General features: G+C 44.6%; 1 protein-coding gene across 8 annotated transcripts in view; it reads left to right on the top strand.

Annotated features, from left to right (window-relative positions):
• The window catches only part of CDCA2 (cell division cycle associated 2), a 272,763-nt gene that overhangs the window by 24,568 nt on the left and 232,710 nt on the right, over positions 1 to 15,485 (top strand). For all 8 annotated transcript variants that reach the window (XR_003857078.1, XM_029604097.1, XM_029604094.1 and 5 more), the window contains 2 exons: positions 4,197 to 4,826; positions 11,800 to 11,933. Coding sequence is in view for 7 of the 8 variants with exons in the window: in XM_029604097.1 (XP_029459957.1) it covers positions 4,197 to 4,826; positions 11,800 to 11,933 (764 nt within the window). In the remaining variant the exon portion in view is untranslated. The remainder of the gene's footprint in view (positions 1 to 4,196; positions 4,827 to 11,799; positions 11,934 to 15,485) is intronic.

Below are 15,485 nucleotides of genomic sequence, written 5' to 3'. Positions count from 1 at the left end.
GTTAGTATGCTATCACCTCGCCTGTTGCTTTTAGTTTTTATATATATATATATATATATATATATATATATCTGTGATGTTGGGTTCCATTTCTATTTAAGTATTGGTAAATACTCGGATGATAATTCTCCTAAACATTTCACTGTTCACAGACCACAGGTTCTGCACTTGATACATTCTCTTTTTCTATCATGAAACTCACCGGCCCACATTATGCTTCTTCTGGACAAATTAAGTGTGCGCTGATTAATACTTGCTCATTGAACAAGGCACCACTAATCACCGATACGATCTTAGCTAATGATGTTCACCTCTTATTACTGAAACCTGGAGAAATTTGTGCTGTTCAACAATCCTGTATCCTTCAATATAGTGTTTTGGTTTTTTTTTCTTTCACAAGGCCCAAGAGGAAACACGGTGGGGTTGCTGTTGTCTTCCTGAGTATTTTATCAGTTTAAGAATTGACTATAAAATATATAATAGCGATTGGATGTTTTTCTTCAGTTTCATAAATATATTAAATTTAATTTTCTTTTAATTTACCAACCACCCACTATGACAAGTCAACAATTGCAAGATTTAATAGTTAATCTAGATCACACTTGGTTTTACTTGGTGAGTTCAATTTGCATATTGATCAGCCTTCATAGGCTTTAGAATCTTTCTTTCTGTTATGTTTGATCTTTCACACTCAGTGTATTACTCAATCTACACACAAGGATGTTCATATTTTAGATTTATCTTTTTCTTCCTAATTCCATCACTTATACTTCTTTTACCTGGGCAGATCATGCCATGATCACTTTTTCCTTTTTTCAAATTATTCCTCACACACCACTGACACTTACCAGAGTTTGTTAAGAATATCAAAGACATGAATCTGGATACCTTAGCTCAAGTCAAACCGAACTGGTTCTCTAAGAAGGTGGCTGAAAAAACAAAGGAAAAAAGAATAGCGTTCAAGAAGTATAAAGGATCCCAAAAAAAGGAACAGAAGGAAGAATATCTGTTAAAACTGAGGGAGATGAACAAAGAAATAAAGAAAGCAAAAGGTCAAGTGTAAGAGAGGTTGGCTAAAGAGGTAAAGCGAGGAGACAAAACATTTTTCAGATATATTGGTGAAAGGGAGGTCAGAAGTGGTATAGTGAAATTGAAAGGTGACATGGAGCGATGTGTAGAGAGTAACAAAGAAATGGCAGAAATATTAACCAAGTTCGGTATTCACTAAAGAAGAGCCTGGAGAAGGACTGTTGCTGGTTAAGAAGACCGTAGATGGGGATAGAGTAGATGAAACTCCATTTACTGAAGAGAATATATGGGAAGAGCTAGGCAAACAAAGAGGACAAGGCCATGGGGCCGAATGAGATACACCCCAGGATAGAGAGAGCTCAGAGATTTATTTATTTAAAAATTATTTATTAATCGCCTAGCTGATAAAAATCTTTCTAGGTGATGTGTAACATATTGTAAAACAATATCTCAACATTTTCCAAAATCAAATGACTACATAATTGGCTCAAACAGACATATTTCCCATTAGTCATGCTTTTAGCATTTAATGAAATTTTAAAAGCTCTTTCTTCCCTTAAGATTGAGAGATGTGACAGGTCTGCTGAAGGACATAAGAACATGCCATACTGGGTCAGACCAAGGGTCCATCAAGCCCAGCATCCTGTTTCCAACAGTGGCCAATCCAGGCCATAAGAACCTGGCAAGTACCCAAAAACTAAGTCTATTCCATGTTACCGTTGCTAGTAATAGCGGTGGTTATTATCTAAGTCAACTTAATAGCAGGTAATGGACTTCTCCAAGAACTTATCCAATCCTTTTTTAAACACAGCTATACTAACTGCACTAATTACATCTTCTGGCAACAAATTCCAGAGTTTAATTGTGCGTTGAGTGAAAAAGAACTTTCTCCGATTATATTAAATGTGCCACATGCTAACTTCATGGAGTGCCCACTAGTCCTTCTATTATCCGAAAGAGTAAAAAACCGATTCACATCTACCCATTCTAGACCTCTCATGATTTTAAACACCTCTATCATATCCCCTCTCAGCAAAAATATGGAATAGATGCCGAAAGATAGTCCAAGTATGAACTATATTTGAATGGAGACAAACTTTGTATATGTGCCCGACTCGGGCCGAGTTTCACCCCACAATGGGCTGCCTCAGGGGCTGTATGTGGATGATATCAATATGTATGAGTGAGCACTCTTAAAATATGTGCACAAACATACATATTGATATCATCCACATACAGCCCCTGAGGCAGCCCCATGTGGGGCGAAACTCGGCCTGAGTCGGGCACATATACAAAGTTTGTCTCCATTCAATTAAAGCTCATACTTGGACTATCTTTCGGCGTCTAATCCAAAGCAACCATTGCCAGATGGTTTAAGGAGGCTATTGGATCGGCGTACATTATTAAGGGCCGTCAAGTTCCGGAGGGTTTGTGGGCCCACTCGACGCGGGCTCAGACTGCTTCTTGGGCGGAGGCTCAGTTGGTGTCTCCGCAGGAGATTTGCAGAGCAGCGAATTGGAAGTCGCTGCATACTTTTGCAAAGCATTACCGATTGGATTTGGGACTTTCTGATTCCAGGACTTCTGGTGAAGGTGTCTTGCGAGCGGGACTCTCCAGGTCCCACCCTCTCTAGGAAGCTTTGGTACATCCCAGGAGTCTGGACTGATCCGGGTACGTACAGGGAAAAGAAAATTGTTTCTTATCTGCTAATTTTCGTTCCTGTAGTACCAACGGATCAGTCCAGAAGCCACCTGGGGTAGAGGGGACAGTCGTCCGCTCAGCTATAATCTTTCAGCAAACGTCCGTTCTTTGTTAAAAACTTATAAACTTATACATTTTTAAAGTTGTTTGACATGTTTTTTAGTCAGTTTATTGCACATAATGTTTTTTTCAGCTTGGGTACAGATCAATACTGAGTTACTGCAGGTGGCACCAGGGTTTTTAAGCAGTCAGCGAGGCTTTTCTCTGTCTCCATCTGCTGGCAGGGATGAATAAACCCAGGAGTCTGGATTGATCCTTTGGTACTACAGGAACGAAAATTAGCAGGTAAGAACCAATTTTCTTATAACAGATTTAAAACCTTTAACTCATGCATTGATTCTTAAGCAGAATTGATTACTGTAATTGTCTATTTCATAGACTAACCTCTAACCAGATTAGGTGATTACAAACTGTTTAAAATACAGCTGCCAAGTTAATCTTCAATAAAAGGAAATTTGATCACGGTACCTCTCTCCTAAATAACCTTCATTGGCTTCCTGTTTCTTTCCATGTACAGTACGATAGCAAGTTTGACTTTTAAAGCTTTTTGATTTGGATGCTCCCCCTACTTAGCACATTTAATAATTCCTCACTGTCCATCACTTATACTTCAATCTTCACAACATGAACTTCTGGTAATTCCATCCCCTAGACAAATTAGGCTACACAGGAGATTTGTTTTTCATGGTTGGCACCTAGCCTTTGGAACACTCTGCCTTTACAACTATGTTATGACAAGATTTACTTGAAATTTAGAAAGTCCCTAAAAGGTTTCTTTTTCTCCAGGGCCTACTCTGTCTTTTTTTTCAATATAACAATAGTCAATTACTGTCAATTTATGTAAATCTGTTTATACTTCAAGTTTATTTTATTGGTTTATTTTTCTTATGAAACATTCATCTTATTTCTTGATTATTTTATTTAGTTTGGCCTTTTATGTTTTAGTTTTTCAGAAATTGTATCTTTTATCTGTTTTAAAATTAACACTGTTTACATATGCAACACTTTTTTAAATATGATTTTATGTACATCACTTTGATTTATTTGTAAGAAATGCGGTTCATCAATCAAAGAATTGAAATTGTAGAACTCTCCAGTCTGCAGCATCACAGGATCTGTTCTAGCATTGAGCCTCCTATATTCTGTAGGTTCAAATATGGTAAAGCTACATAGTCCATTCAGTATATCTTAAGAGAGTGTAGAAAGGTACTTGACCAGCTAAGGATATTGCAAAATGAAACTAGTAAACTTTTATTTGTTCTTCAAGTTTGACCTCTCATTGTGTGTGAAGTTTGCTGTGAAAACAGCAATTAGTTGCAAGCTTACAATCATTTGTAATCCACTGTACCTTATTCATGTATTTACATGTCACTTTTCCTTTTTTTTTTTTTTCTTAACCTTTGTAGCTGTTCGAAAGTCTCCTAGGTTTCCTAGGAAAGTCTTGAAGCAGTTGCCTATTGAGTTTACAGAGGTTCAGCAGCAGCACCTTTCTACTATGACAAGAAACAAGAGAAAAAGCAGCCGCTTTCTTGAACAAAAGAATAAACACAATTGTTTTTTTCAAGCAGTTCAGAAATCAAAATGTGGACAAACTCAGCATGGTTTGCAAGCAATGAAAGAAAACATGAACATCATTACTGACAAAGATAGAGACGGTTCTTTATCAAATTCTGAAGACTTGGATACATTTAAAAGTGAGAAACCAAATGGATGCACTGAGACATTTGAGCAGATAGAAAGACACATGACATATGAAGGTGTAAAATCTAATGTGCAACCTTTGGATAAAACAGCTAGCACAATGGGTGGTGATCCCTCCTGTGCTTCTGCAGTGGCCTCTTCTCAAAAATTGGAAAGTCCGGTTTCAGAAGATAAATTCTTTTCTACACCAAAACAATGCAGTGGTGTCCTATATGACTCAGAGAAGCTTAGCACTGAGGCATCAAAGGAAGTAATAAAACCACCAATTGACTTTTCTACAGTGACTGTTGATGACTTGGGGATTACACCAGACATTTTCACTATTAAATCTTCAGGTAAAGTCAGTTTGTATGACAAGTATGTCTATATTAAGGGAGTGCAGCCTCCAAAATTTCATTTTGTGGTGTGTTCTCTCCCCCAACCCCCAGTATTGTTTCATTTAATGTTTGTTTCATTTAATGTTTATTTCATTTCTGTCCTTTGCAAAACAAGCAAAAAAATCCCTTAAACGGGGCCCCCCTTGCACCCTCCTCTTACCCATCCCCAAAAAAGTGCTGGGCTGGCCCCAGCTTATCCCATCTATGGGGAGTCCTGAGGAGCAGGAGGGATGCCCATTCACCTTTTGCTCCTGGGTTGCTGCTTTCAAAGGGTGCCGGTCAGCCAAGACCGGCACCATAGTGATGCCAAAATGGCACATTCTCAGGGTTGGTTGGCGCCATTCCTTGTATGGCTGTTCAAAAAATGGTGCTGCCAGCCCTAAGACTAGTGCCATTTTGAAGTTATGGCGCCATTTGAAATCAGATGGCCCAGGGGCTGGAGGTGAGTGGGTATTCCTCCTGCCCCTCAGGACCCCATGGAAGGGGGGGGGGTCCTGGGGTGGTTCTCAGCCCCTAATACCTTTTGGGCAGGGGAGTTTGGAGGACCTGGGCCTCTGGCCAGTTCTGGAGGAAGCCTCTGGTCAGGCCCAGGGTGGCCTTAGAGAAGCCTCAGGTCAGCATCTGAGAGATTTTTTTCACTTCCCCCCCCCCCCCCTCCCCCCTGCAAATGAAACAGAAGTAAAACTAATTAAATTGTATTGGTCTGTCATGACATTTCTTATTTCATTTCAAATGAATACATATCCCTGGTCTATATGCAAACATCACTGATTTATCTAGTGGGCTTAATGTTGGGGGAATATACCTGTACTAAAGTTGAATTCCCTGTACGTACACGGATCAGTCCAGACACCTGGGTTTATTCATCCCTGCCAGCAGATGGAGACAGAGAAAAGCCTCGCTGACACTGCTTGAAAACCCTGGTGCCACCTGCAGTAGCTCTGTATTTCTCTGTCTCCGCAGATGGCGGGTGCATAAATCTGCAGTTCCTTTTTTCTTTACCCTTGCTTTAGATTTTTTTCTCTTTTTGAGGGAGCATTCCTCCCAGGGACCGGGTTCCTTTTAAAGGAACCTGTCTTATTTGTTTGAGGGGGACCATTTAAGGTCCGATTTGGTACCGTGGGGTGTACATCTGGTGGTCCAGATCCCTCCCCTCACGAGGCTGGCCGTGCGGCTTACAGCCCTTCTACTTTTCTTGCAGGGATTCCCTCCTTGTTTAAAAACAAGCTGATTTGCGCTGGACAGCTCCTTTCAGCTTAGGAGGGAATCTGAGTTTCTGTTTCTGTGTTTTCAATTGTTTAAAGTTTAAAAAAAAAAAAAGTTTTCTCAAAGACTCCGGGCAATTTTTTTCCCTCCCGCGGGTCGTGCTGATTTTATTTTGTTTTTTAGTGTTTAGTTTTAGTTTCTCAGCTGTTTTTTTTTTACTTTCAGTCAGCATGGTTCGCGGCTCGGCATGCCGCCATGTGGAGCCGTTCCAGCTCAGCCGGTTGGGACTTTGTTCGGGCTGCGTTTCGGGAGGGGAAGGGCTCTCCTTCCTCCCGGGGGGCTCAAAACGCTGTCGCCTATGCAAGCGTATGGCTGCCGTGCTTGGGCCATGTTTACAGCCTCCCAAGGTCCCCGGTGCTGCCGGCTTCCCAGACGCGGGAGCGGTGGCCATTTTGGCACCAGATTCGCACGCGCTGCCCTTTTCGAAGGGGGATCTCCCACCGCGGCTGTCTCCGGTTCATCTCGGTCCCCCGATGCACGGGTTATCCGGGGGGGGGGGGGCAGATCAGCCAGGTCTTTTACCCCAGGGGCCTGGGGGTGACCCGGTTCCCATTTTGCTCCCAGGTTCCTGTCCCTTTTCTCCTGATTTTATTCTCCTGATGCACCAAGCTAATCTGGCGCAGCAGGAGGGTTTAGGGGGGCCCATTTTGCCTCGCCCTCCTCGGCCCGGGTCTGCGGCCTGTGGGTTCCGATCCAGGGTCGAAAGGGCTTTGCTCCGGTGGGCCACCAGGAGCTTTGCAGGGTCTGATCCCTCTGGCAGGGGCAGTGCCGGGTTCCAGAGGGCACGGACTGTTTTCTCCAGACCCGGATCAAGACCCAGATCAGCCATCGGAGGTAGAAGGGGATGATCCAAAAATTCTACGTTTATTCCGGAGGGAGGAGTTGACCTTTCTGCTTCCGCAAGTCCTTGAGGAGCTGGGTTTAAAGCCTCCGCAGGAAGCTCCAGAAGTGGATGGGGTGGATCCCGTTCTGGACAGTCTTCGGGCTCCTCCTTCCGTATTTCTGTATCATAGGTCAGTGCGGCAGTTGATTGAGCATGAGTGGGATTCCCCGGACTCCAGTTTGAGGGTAGGTACGGCTATGGCCAAACTCTATCCGTTGCCAGAACAGACCTTGGAGCTGTTTGCGCTGCGGTTTCCGCGGTTACAAAAAAAGACCGATCCCGGTGGAGGGGTCCGCGGCCCTCAAGGATGTGCAGGATCGGAAATTAGAGCTTCACCTTAAAAGGGTTTTTGAGAGTGCTGCCTTGGGGCTCCGAGCTGCTGTGTGCTCTGGTTTTATGCAGAGGGCATGTCTAAGGTGGGTGCAGGATTGTCAGGTGGCACCTTCTGGTCCCGACTCGCCCAAGGAAGATTGCATGGAGGCGTCGATCGCGTATGTAGCGGATGTGCTGTATGAGTTGGTGCGTTCGCTGTCCCGGGTTATGAGTTCGGCGGTAGCGGCCAGACGTTTGCTTTGGCTCCGTCACTGGTCGGCAGATGTTTCTTCCAAGGCCCTGTTAGGTTCTTTGCCTTTCAAGGGTCGCCTCTTGTTTGGGGAGCAACTGCAACAGCTCATCAAGCAGCTCAGTGAGACAAAGGCTCACAAGCTGCCAGAGGACAGGCCAAGGAATTGCCAGGCTTTTCAGTCCAGGTCCCGCTTCTGGGATACAAGACTGTCTCGCCCTTCCCGAGGTCCGGTAGGGACGCAGCCTCAAAGGACTTTTCAGCAGCCGTAGGCATGACCTTTCCGAGCTCCCTTGGCGGGGGGAGCAGCGGCGACAACGGCCCCCCCCCCCCAATGAAGCGAGGCCGGTCTACTCCACCGTTCCCTATATAGGGGGCCGATTGGCAGATTTTTATGGGGAGTGGGCCAAAATCACGCAGGATCAGTGGGTCCTCTCCGTGATAAGAAACGGCTACGCCTTAAGAGTTTGCACAACCCGTTCGAGACCTCTTCTTAGTCTCCCCTTGCGGGTTCTTAGCAAAGCATTGAGTGGTTCGGGAGACTTTGCGCAGGTTGCGTGGTTTGGGGGCAGTGGTCCCAGTACCGTCTCAAGAACGGGGCAAGGGTCGATATTCCATCTATTTCATGGTCCCGAAAAAGGAGGGAATGTTTCGACCCATTTTGGATCTCAAATCGGTCAACAGGTCCTTATTGATTCCACGGTTTCGAATGGAAGCGCTACGGTCTGTCATTGCGGCGGTCCGCTCTCGGGAGTTTTTGGCCTCCCTGGATCTGACGGAAGCATACTTGCATATCCCAATCCATCCAGAGCATCAGCGGTTTCTATGCTTTGCGGTACTGGGTCAACATTTCCAATTCCAGGCGTTGCCATTCGGCCTAGCGACGGCTCCTCGGACGTTCACCAAGGTGGTAGTGGTGGTGGCGGCTCTCCGACGCAAAGGGGTGTTAGTACACCCTTATCTCGACGATTGGTTAATTCGGGAGAAATCGTTGGAAGGCTGCCGTTAGTCAGTTCAGAAGGTTGTTCACCTGTTGGAGTCTCTCGGCTGGGTGGTCAACCGGGCAAAGAGTCATTTGGAGCCGTCCCAGGAGGTAGAATATCTCGAAGCTCGCTTCGACACGAGCCAAGGCAGGGTGTTAATCACTCAGGAGAGGTTACTCAAACTACAGTCGTAGGTTCGACGCCTGTTGCGTTGAAGATACCACGAGCCTGGGATTTTCTACAGGTTCTGGGGTCGATGGCTTCGACCCTGAAATTGGCACCATGGGCCTTCGCGCATATGCGGCAACTTCAGAGGGCCCTGTTGACCAATGGAATCCCCTGTCACAGGCCTTTCATTTACCAGTTTTGCTGGATACATCGGCACGGAACAGCCTGTCGTGGTGGCTACAGTCTTCCAATCTACAGTGTGGAGTCAGCCTAGAGGTTCTGGAGTGGGTGGTTCTCACTACCGATGCCAGTCTCTTTGGTTGGGGTGCGGTCTGTGAGCGACAGTCGACCCAGGGCACTTGGTCGCCGGTAGAGGCCTCGTGGCCAATCAATCGGTTGGAGACCAGAGCGGCAAGGCTGGCCCGTCTCGCCTTTCTTCCCCTCGTTCAGGGTCGTTTGATCAGAATTCTGTGGGACAACGCCACAACGGTTGCTTACATCAATCGGCAGGGCGGGACCAAGAGCCAGTGGGTGGCCATGGAAGCACAGGAGTTGTTTCACTGGGCAGAACGGTACCTGGTTCACCTAGCGGCTTCTCATATCGCGGGGGTCGACAATGTTCAAGCCGATTTCCTCAGTCATCAAAGCTTAGATCTAGCAAGTGGGAGTTGGCGGAGTCTGCGATGCGGCTCATTCGGCGAAGGTGGAGCCGTCCTCACGTTGATCTGTTGGCCACTCAGCTCAATGCGAAAGCTCCTCTGTTCTTCAGTCGCAGGAGAGAGTAGAGAGTACGGGGCTGAGGGAGTCGATGCTCTAGTAGTGCCTTGGCCTCCGGAGGTCTTGCTGTATGTATTTCTACCGTGGCCTCTGGTGGGCAAAGTATTGCGCAGAATAGAGACACACCCTGGGTAGGTGATCTTAGTGGCTCCGGAATGGCCCCATCGACCATGGTTCGCAGATCTAGTCAATCTAGCAGTGGACGGTCCGTTTCGTCTGAATCATCTCCCGGAACTTCTTCATCAAGGTCCCATATTTTCCGACCAGGCCGATCGCTTTTGTCTAGTGGCTTGGCTTTTGAGAGGCGTCGCTTGAGGTGGAAAGTTTATCCAGAATCTGTGATCACTACGCTTTTGCAGGCTAGGTGGCAATCTACTTCCCTCTCATATGTTCGAGTTTGGAAAGTGTTTGAAACTTGGTGAACCGACAGAGGAATACTGGCGGTTCAGGCATTGATTTCTCAAGTCTTGTCCTTTTTACAGGATGGGTTATCTAAAGGTCTTGCCTTTAATTCCCTTAAAGTGTAAGTGGCAGCTTTAGCCTGCTTACAAGACAAGCTTGAGGGGTATTCCTTGTCATCTCATCCGGATGTCCAAAGGTTTCTTTGGGGAGTTAAGAATTTGCAGCCTCCGGAGCGAAAAGTATGTCCTCCTTGGAACCTTAATCTGGTTCTGCGGGCATTGTGTAACGCTCCATTTGAACCGCTTCGAAGGGCGACCCTTAAGGATTTGTGTCTCAAGGCGGTGTTCCTGGTGGCCATTTGTTCCGCCAGGAGAATTTCTGAATTACAAGCTTTGTCTTGTAGGGATCCGTTTCTTCAAATATCTGATTCAGGTATTACGTTAAGAACGGTGGTCTATATCCGCCAGAATTTGAAAAGGAGTGGGGCAGTGCGCCTGGCAACAGGTGGAAGTACGACGAGGGGGTGGTTTGACACTATTGGTGTTGATCTGTTGTGTGATATTGGGCACCTTCTATATGTTTTGATGTTTGTACTGTCTTTACTCTTCAATAAAAATGATTTTGACAAAAAAACCCCCAAAAAACGGTTCCCTCTTTTGTCCCAAAGGTGGCCTCGGCCTTTCATGTTAATCAGACTATCGAGCTCCTGGCGTTTGCAGACTTTGGCTTCTTCCACGCAGCATGCTCGGTAACTTAAACTGTTGGATGTCCGTAGAATCTTGCTTCACTATCTCAAGGTTACTAATGAGTTTAGAAGGTCGGATCATCTTTTTGTGTTATGGAGCGGTCCAAAGAAGGGTACCAAGGCTTCCAAAGCAACGATTGCTAGGTGGCTTAAGGAGGCTGTTGGGTCAGCGTATATACTCAAGGGCCGTCAGGTTCCTGCCGAGTTGCAAGCTCATTCAGCGCAGGCCGCTACATGGGCTGAGGCTCAGTTGGTGTCTCCGCAGGAGATTTGTAGAGTGGCGACTTGGAAGTCGCTGCATACATTTGTAAGGCATTACCGTTTGGATTTGGGATTTTCTGATTCCAGGTCTTTTGGTGAAGGTGTCTTGCAAGCGGGACTCTCTAGGTCCCACCCTCTCTAGGAAGCTTGGTACATCCCAGGAGTCTGGACTGATCTGGGTACATATAGGGAAAAGAAAATTGGTTCTTACCTGATAATTTTTGTTCCTGTAATACCAATGGATCAGTCCAAAGCCCGTCCAGTTAGAGGGGAGAGTCGTCCGCTCAGCCATATTCTTTTCAGCAAACTTCTGTTTGGTTATGAATTTACAGGTTTTTTCAAAGTTGTTTGACACGGTTTTTTAAGTCAGTTTATTGCACATAGTGTGTTTTCAGCTTGGGTACAGATCAATACTGAGCTACTGCAGGTGGCACTAGGCTTTTCAAGCAGTATCAACATGGCTTTTCTCTGACTCCATCTGCTGGCAGGGCTGAATAAACCCAGGAGTCTGGACTGATCCGTTGGTACTACAGAAACGAAAATTATCAGGTAAGAACCAATTTTCTTTTATATGATGACAAACCACGATTGGGAAGAGGGTTTGGTTGGTTGACCCTTTACTTTCCAGATGCTCATTCAGTGATGGGTCACTGCTCTATAGTTGTGGATCGCTTGGTTTGATAGGACTAGATATAGCTGTATAGGCCTCCTTCCTGAGAGAGTTCTCAGTATGCTTACTTTAAGGGGTTCTACATTGATTACATTTTGCTGTGAGTTGAGCCAAAATCCCAGTCTCTCATCCATGTGTTTTCTTTTTCTTCCACTCTTGGAAATCCTTTGTTTTGTATGGTCAACCAATTTATTAAATCATTGTTGATTTACAGAAAACACCAATAAGTCACTGCTAAAAGCAAGACGTAGATCTACAGTTGGAGTGCGGGGTTCTCCAGAAACTAATTTTCTTATTCGATACATTGCCCAACAAAGAAGTAATACCAAAATGGAGCCTACTACACAGGTATGCAAATTTCTCATACATATTCATTATGCATATCTTGAAAACCTGACGAGCCAGATGTGTCCCAAGGACTGGGTTGAGAACTCTTGCTCCACACAATGTTGACATATAAGAATATTTTACCACAATGGCCTAAACGCTTGAGGAATGTTACATTTTATTTACTTGGACTAATAAAATGTCCATACAGTTGAGGCAGTAATGTAAATATATTTCATGCATATTTATTGCCATATCCTGAAAACCTGACAGCCTAGAGCAGTGGTTCTCAACAGGTGTGTCGGGACACACTGGTGTGTTGCGAGGTCCTGGGAGATGTCGTAGGGCCAGCAGATGGCTGCCTCCTTCAGCCCGGGTGGGAGTTGGTTGACTTCTCTTACAATGGGTCTGATTGATGGGAGGATTCTCTCACTTCCCTCTGTTCTTTCTGGCCCAGTGGGAGGCTGTTTCCTCCTTTACCCAGAACAGAGCAAGACATTGCCAGCTCCTGCTGACCTGGGCCTGATGGGATGCAAACTTTTTCTTCCCCTGCTGAGTCTGGGAGTGATGCTGCTGATGATCTCTTCACCCTGTGGAGGGTGGGGGAAAGGAAGTTGAGGATGCTGGGAAGATGAAGGTGGAACGGAGATGGAGTGTGGGGGCTGCTGAGCAGGAAGGGGTAGGAGACAGGGGTTCAGAGTAGCTGGGCAGGCAGGGAGATGGGATGAAGGGGGTAGGGAGAGAGGGAGCACAGGGAAGAGGATGTGGGGGATCAGGAATGCTGGGCAGGGATGTGAGTGTGAGCAGGTGATTGAAAGGGAGTAATTGGGAGAAGTGAAGGATGATGGAGGAATGGAAGGGGAGTGATGGGGTGCAAGAGCCATAATGCGCCAGTTTTGGGAATGTGCATTTCTTCTACCTTTGTACTTTGCTTAGTGTAGGAGGATATATAGTTCTGTTTCCAGCTCTCCAGTTTTACACTGCATGCAGAGTGGCTTTTTGAGGTTTCCATTCCAGTTTTTGTCTCCACATTTGTAATTTGTGGTCTTTTATTCTGAATTTGGTGAAGGTTGGATCTGTGGTACTTTACTTGCATCAATCTTCTTTGTTGCGTTTTCTCATTCTCAATAGGACATGCATTGGTGCTGCACTGCTGCCTTTTCATAGGAAGGGCTATTGCTGTTTGAGTTCTTGGAATTCGTGTTGCAATTGTATGGAGGGTTTGCTACACATGTGCTGAATGTTTTGTTTTTGTGCTTTTGTGTTTTCCAATGCGCCTGGTAATAAGGGAGTTTGTGTTTCTGTTACTGAGATAGCATCAGAATATCTTTTTTTATATAGCGAGTTGTATTTGAAATATCCTAGTTCTTCTCTGCGTCCATTGTTTGAGGGTGGGATGGTGGGGGTGTGTGTGGGTTCCTGTGGATGCAGAGTATATGCTTACATTTAGCCCCGTGATGGTCAAGTGCTCAGTGTGCCACGCCTGTAAGCAGCATCTGCCAGGTGTGTCCCAATAGAAAAAAGGTTGAGAACCACTACTGTTGGGGAAAAATGATTATAAATCCTGCTTGGTAATCCAAAGTAAATGCAGTGTCATGATTTACTGGATCCAGATAGCAATAATAAAAACATAAGCCCTGGGTGCTAAATGAGTCTCTGATTCTATCATGTTTTTGCAGTCTTCTCCTTTTGCAAGCAGATGGCAGAGAGTGGGCGAGAGTAGATAGCATGGTAATTAAACTATTCTATGTTGGACATGAAAAGCAAGGTTTGCTTTGTTTTATTTGAGAAGTAATAGCTAGTTTGTGATAACACCTTAATGTGTTGATCAGAAGTAAAGACAATTTAATTTGGTGGTGAAGTTTTGAGAGAAGTGGTTCCCTTTTAGTGTGAATACATGGTGCTGGCCATATTTGGCAACATTTTTCATCTTTGATGCAGTGTGACAGTCATGTTGGTTTCAGTATAAACAAGTAATTGAATGCAGTCTTATATCTTTGTTTTCCTTTTGTAGTTATGCAGCCAGAGGTTTGCAAAGCTCTTTTTTTTTAAATTGTGTTTAAATCTGATCCATCCATAGTTGCCGATCACTAAAGCAAGGAATATTTGTGAGATGATTTGTTTTATTGTAGGATTTGTAATCTCTAGAGTATAGAAATTTGGCACTTCATTGTTTGTGTGAATTTCTCAAGTGTTTTATAGTTAAAAAAAAATTTTTCTTACATTCGTTAACTGTGTCTCTGGAATATTCAAGATTTGGATAAGCTCCATTTAACCTGCTCTACAATTTAGATTTTACCTAGCAGTTTCCTTTTGTCCTTTTGGGCATGAGTTCAGTCAGAAACAGGGATGGTTCTGGTTCCATGAACTGTCATTCACTACTACCCAGGGATGTTTTTCTCTTCTTTTATATTTTCTCTCAACTTGCTTTTAGTCTGGTTATTGCAGTGACTGTCCTCAGCCAGGGGCTGTGTGCCAGGGCTTCTTCCAGAACCCTTAAATCATGGGTACTAAATCCAGCCACTAGGTGTTAGATTTGTACAGGGGAATTTATTTCATCTCTTTTCATCTAACCAGGTCAGTCCACAAATGCATGGGTTATGTACCCCAACCAGCAGATGGAGACAGAGATTTAACGGCTTGCTGATATCACATCTTATAGGCTACTGTGTTGACCTCGGCCTGCCAGTATTCTCTGTCTCCAGCAGATAAGAGTGTTCTGTGCTGAGGCCTGTTTAGCCCAGGTGAAAAGGAAGAAAAAGTTAGAAATTTATGGATGGGCAGTTCCTGAGGTGAAAGTTTCATACTAGCTTTGAGCAGGGGGTCTTTCTATTTTGGGAAAAAGAGGTTTTAGTTAGAGATGTTAACCCTTCCTTCCATTCCCCTATCCTTCAAAAAAAAAAAGTTTCTTCTGTTTTAAGTACTTGCTTTTTTGACTGCTAAAAGCAGAATAACAGGTCTAATATTTAAAAGCAACTTCAAAAAAATGGGACGAGAGAGAGCATGATGCCCAAATACAGAAAGACTATTCCAAGCACACGGCATAGCCAGAGAAGAAGGGCACAGATAGGAGACTTGTCTAATGAATGGAGTGCGTGAGGAGGTGTGTATAGAGAGATGAGAGGAGATAGTGAGGTGCTGTAGAGTGAAGGCATTTGTAGGTGATGTCCTGTTTCCAATGGCAAGATGTTCAGTTTCCGATCTTCCCAGCTCATTGATAATTAAGGACACATCAATCAGAATCTCTAGAGAAATTAGATATCTAGGAATAATAAAGGACACCTCATTATCATCACTACGTCTACAAATAAAGTAGTTAAGGCTGCTTTCTAAAAGCTTCATTTACTTCAGCTACGGCCCTTCTTAACTGAGAACGATATGAAAACAGTAATTTATTCTTTGGCGACTTCAACTTTTGATTACTGTAATTCACTTTATCTTGTCCTTCAGTTGTCCACTCTAAGACCACTGCAGCTGGTGCAGAATGCTGCCGCTCAGGTGGTGACAGTTACTCCTATACAACAACATCACTCCACTTTTTTATCAATCTTCTCTAGGGGGCATTCCATGAAG

Source organism: Rhinatrema bivittatum, chromosome 5 (genome assembly GCF_901001135.1).
Source record: "Rhinatrema bivittatum chromosome 5, aRhiBiv1.1, whole genome shotgun sequence".
Lineage (NCBI taxonomy): Eukaryota > Metazoa > Chordata > Amphibia > Gymnophiona > Rhinatrematidae > Rhinatrema > Rhinatrema bivittatum.
Note: the sequence above shows the minus strand (reverse complement) of the source record. Positions and strands in the feature narration are given on the sequence as shown.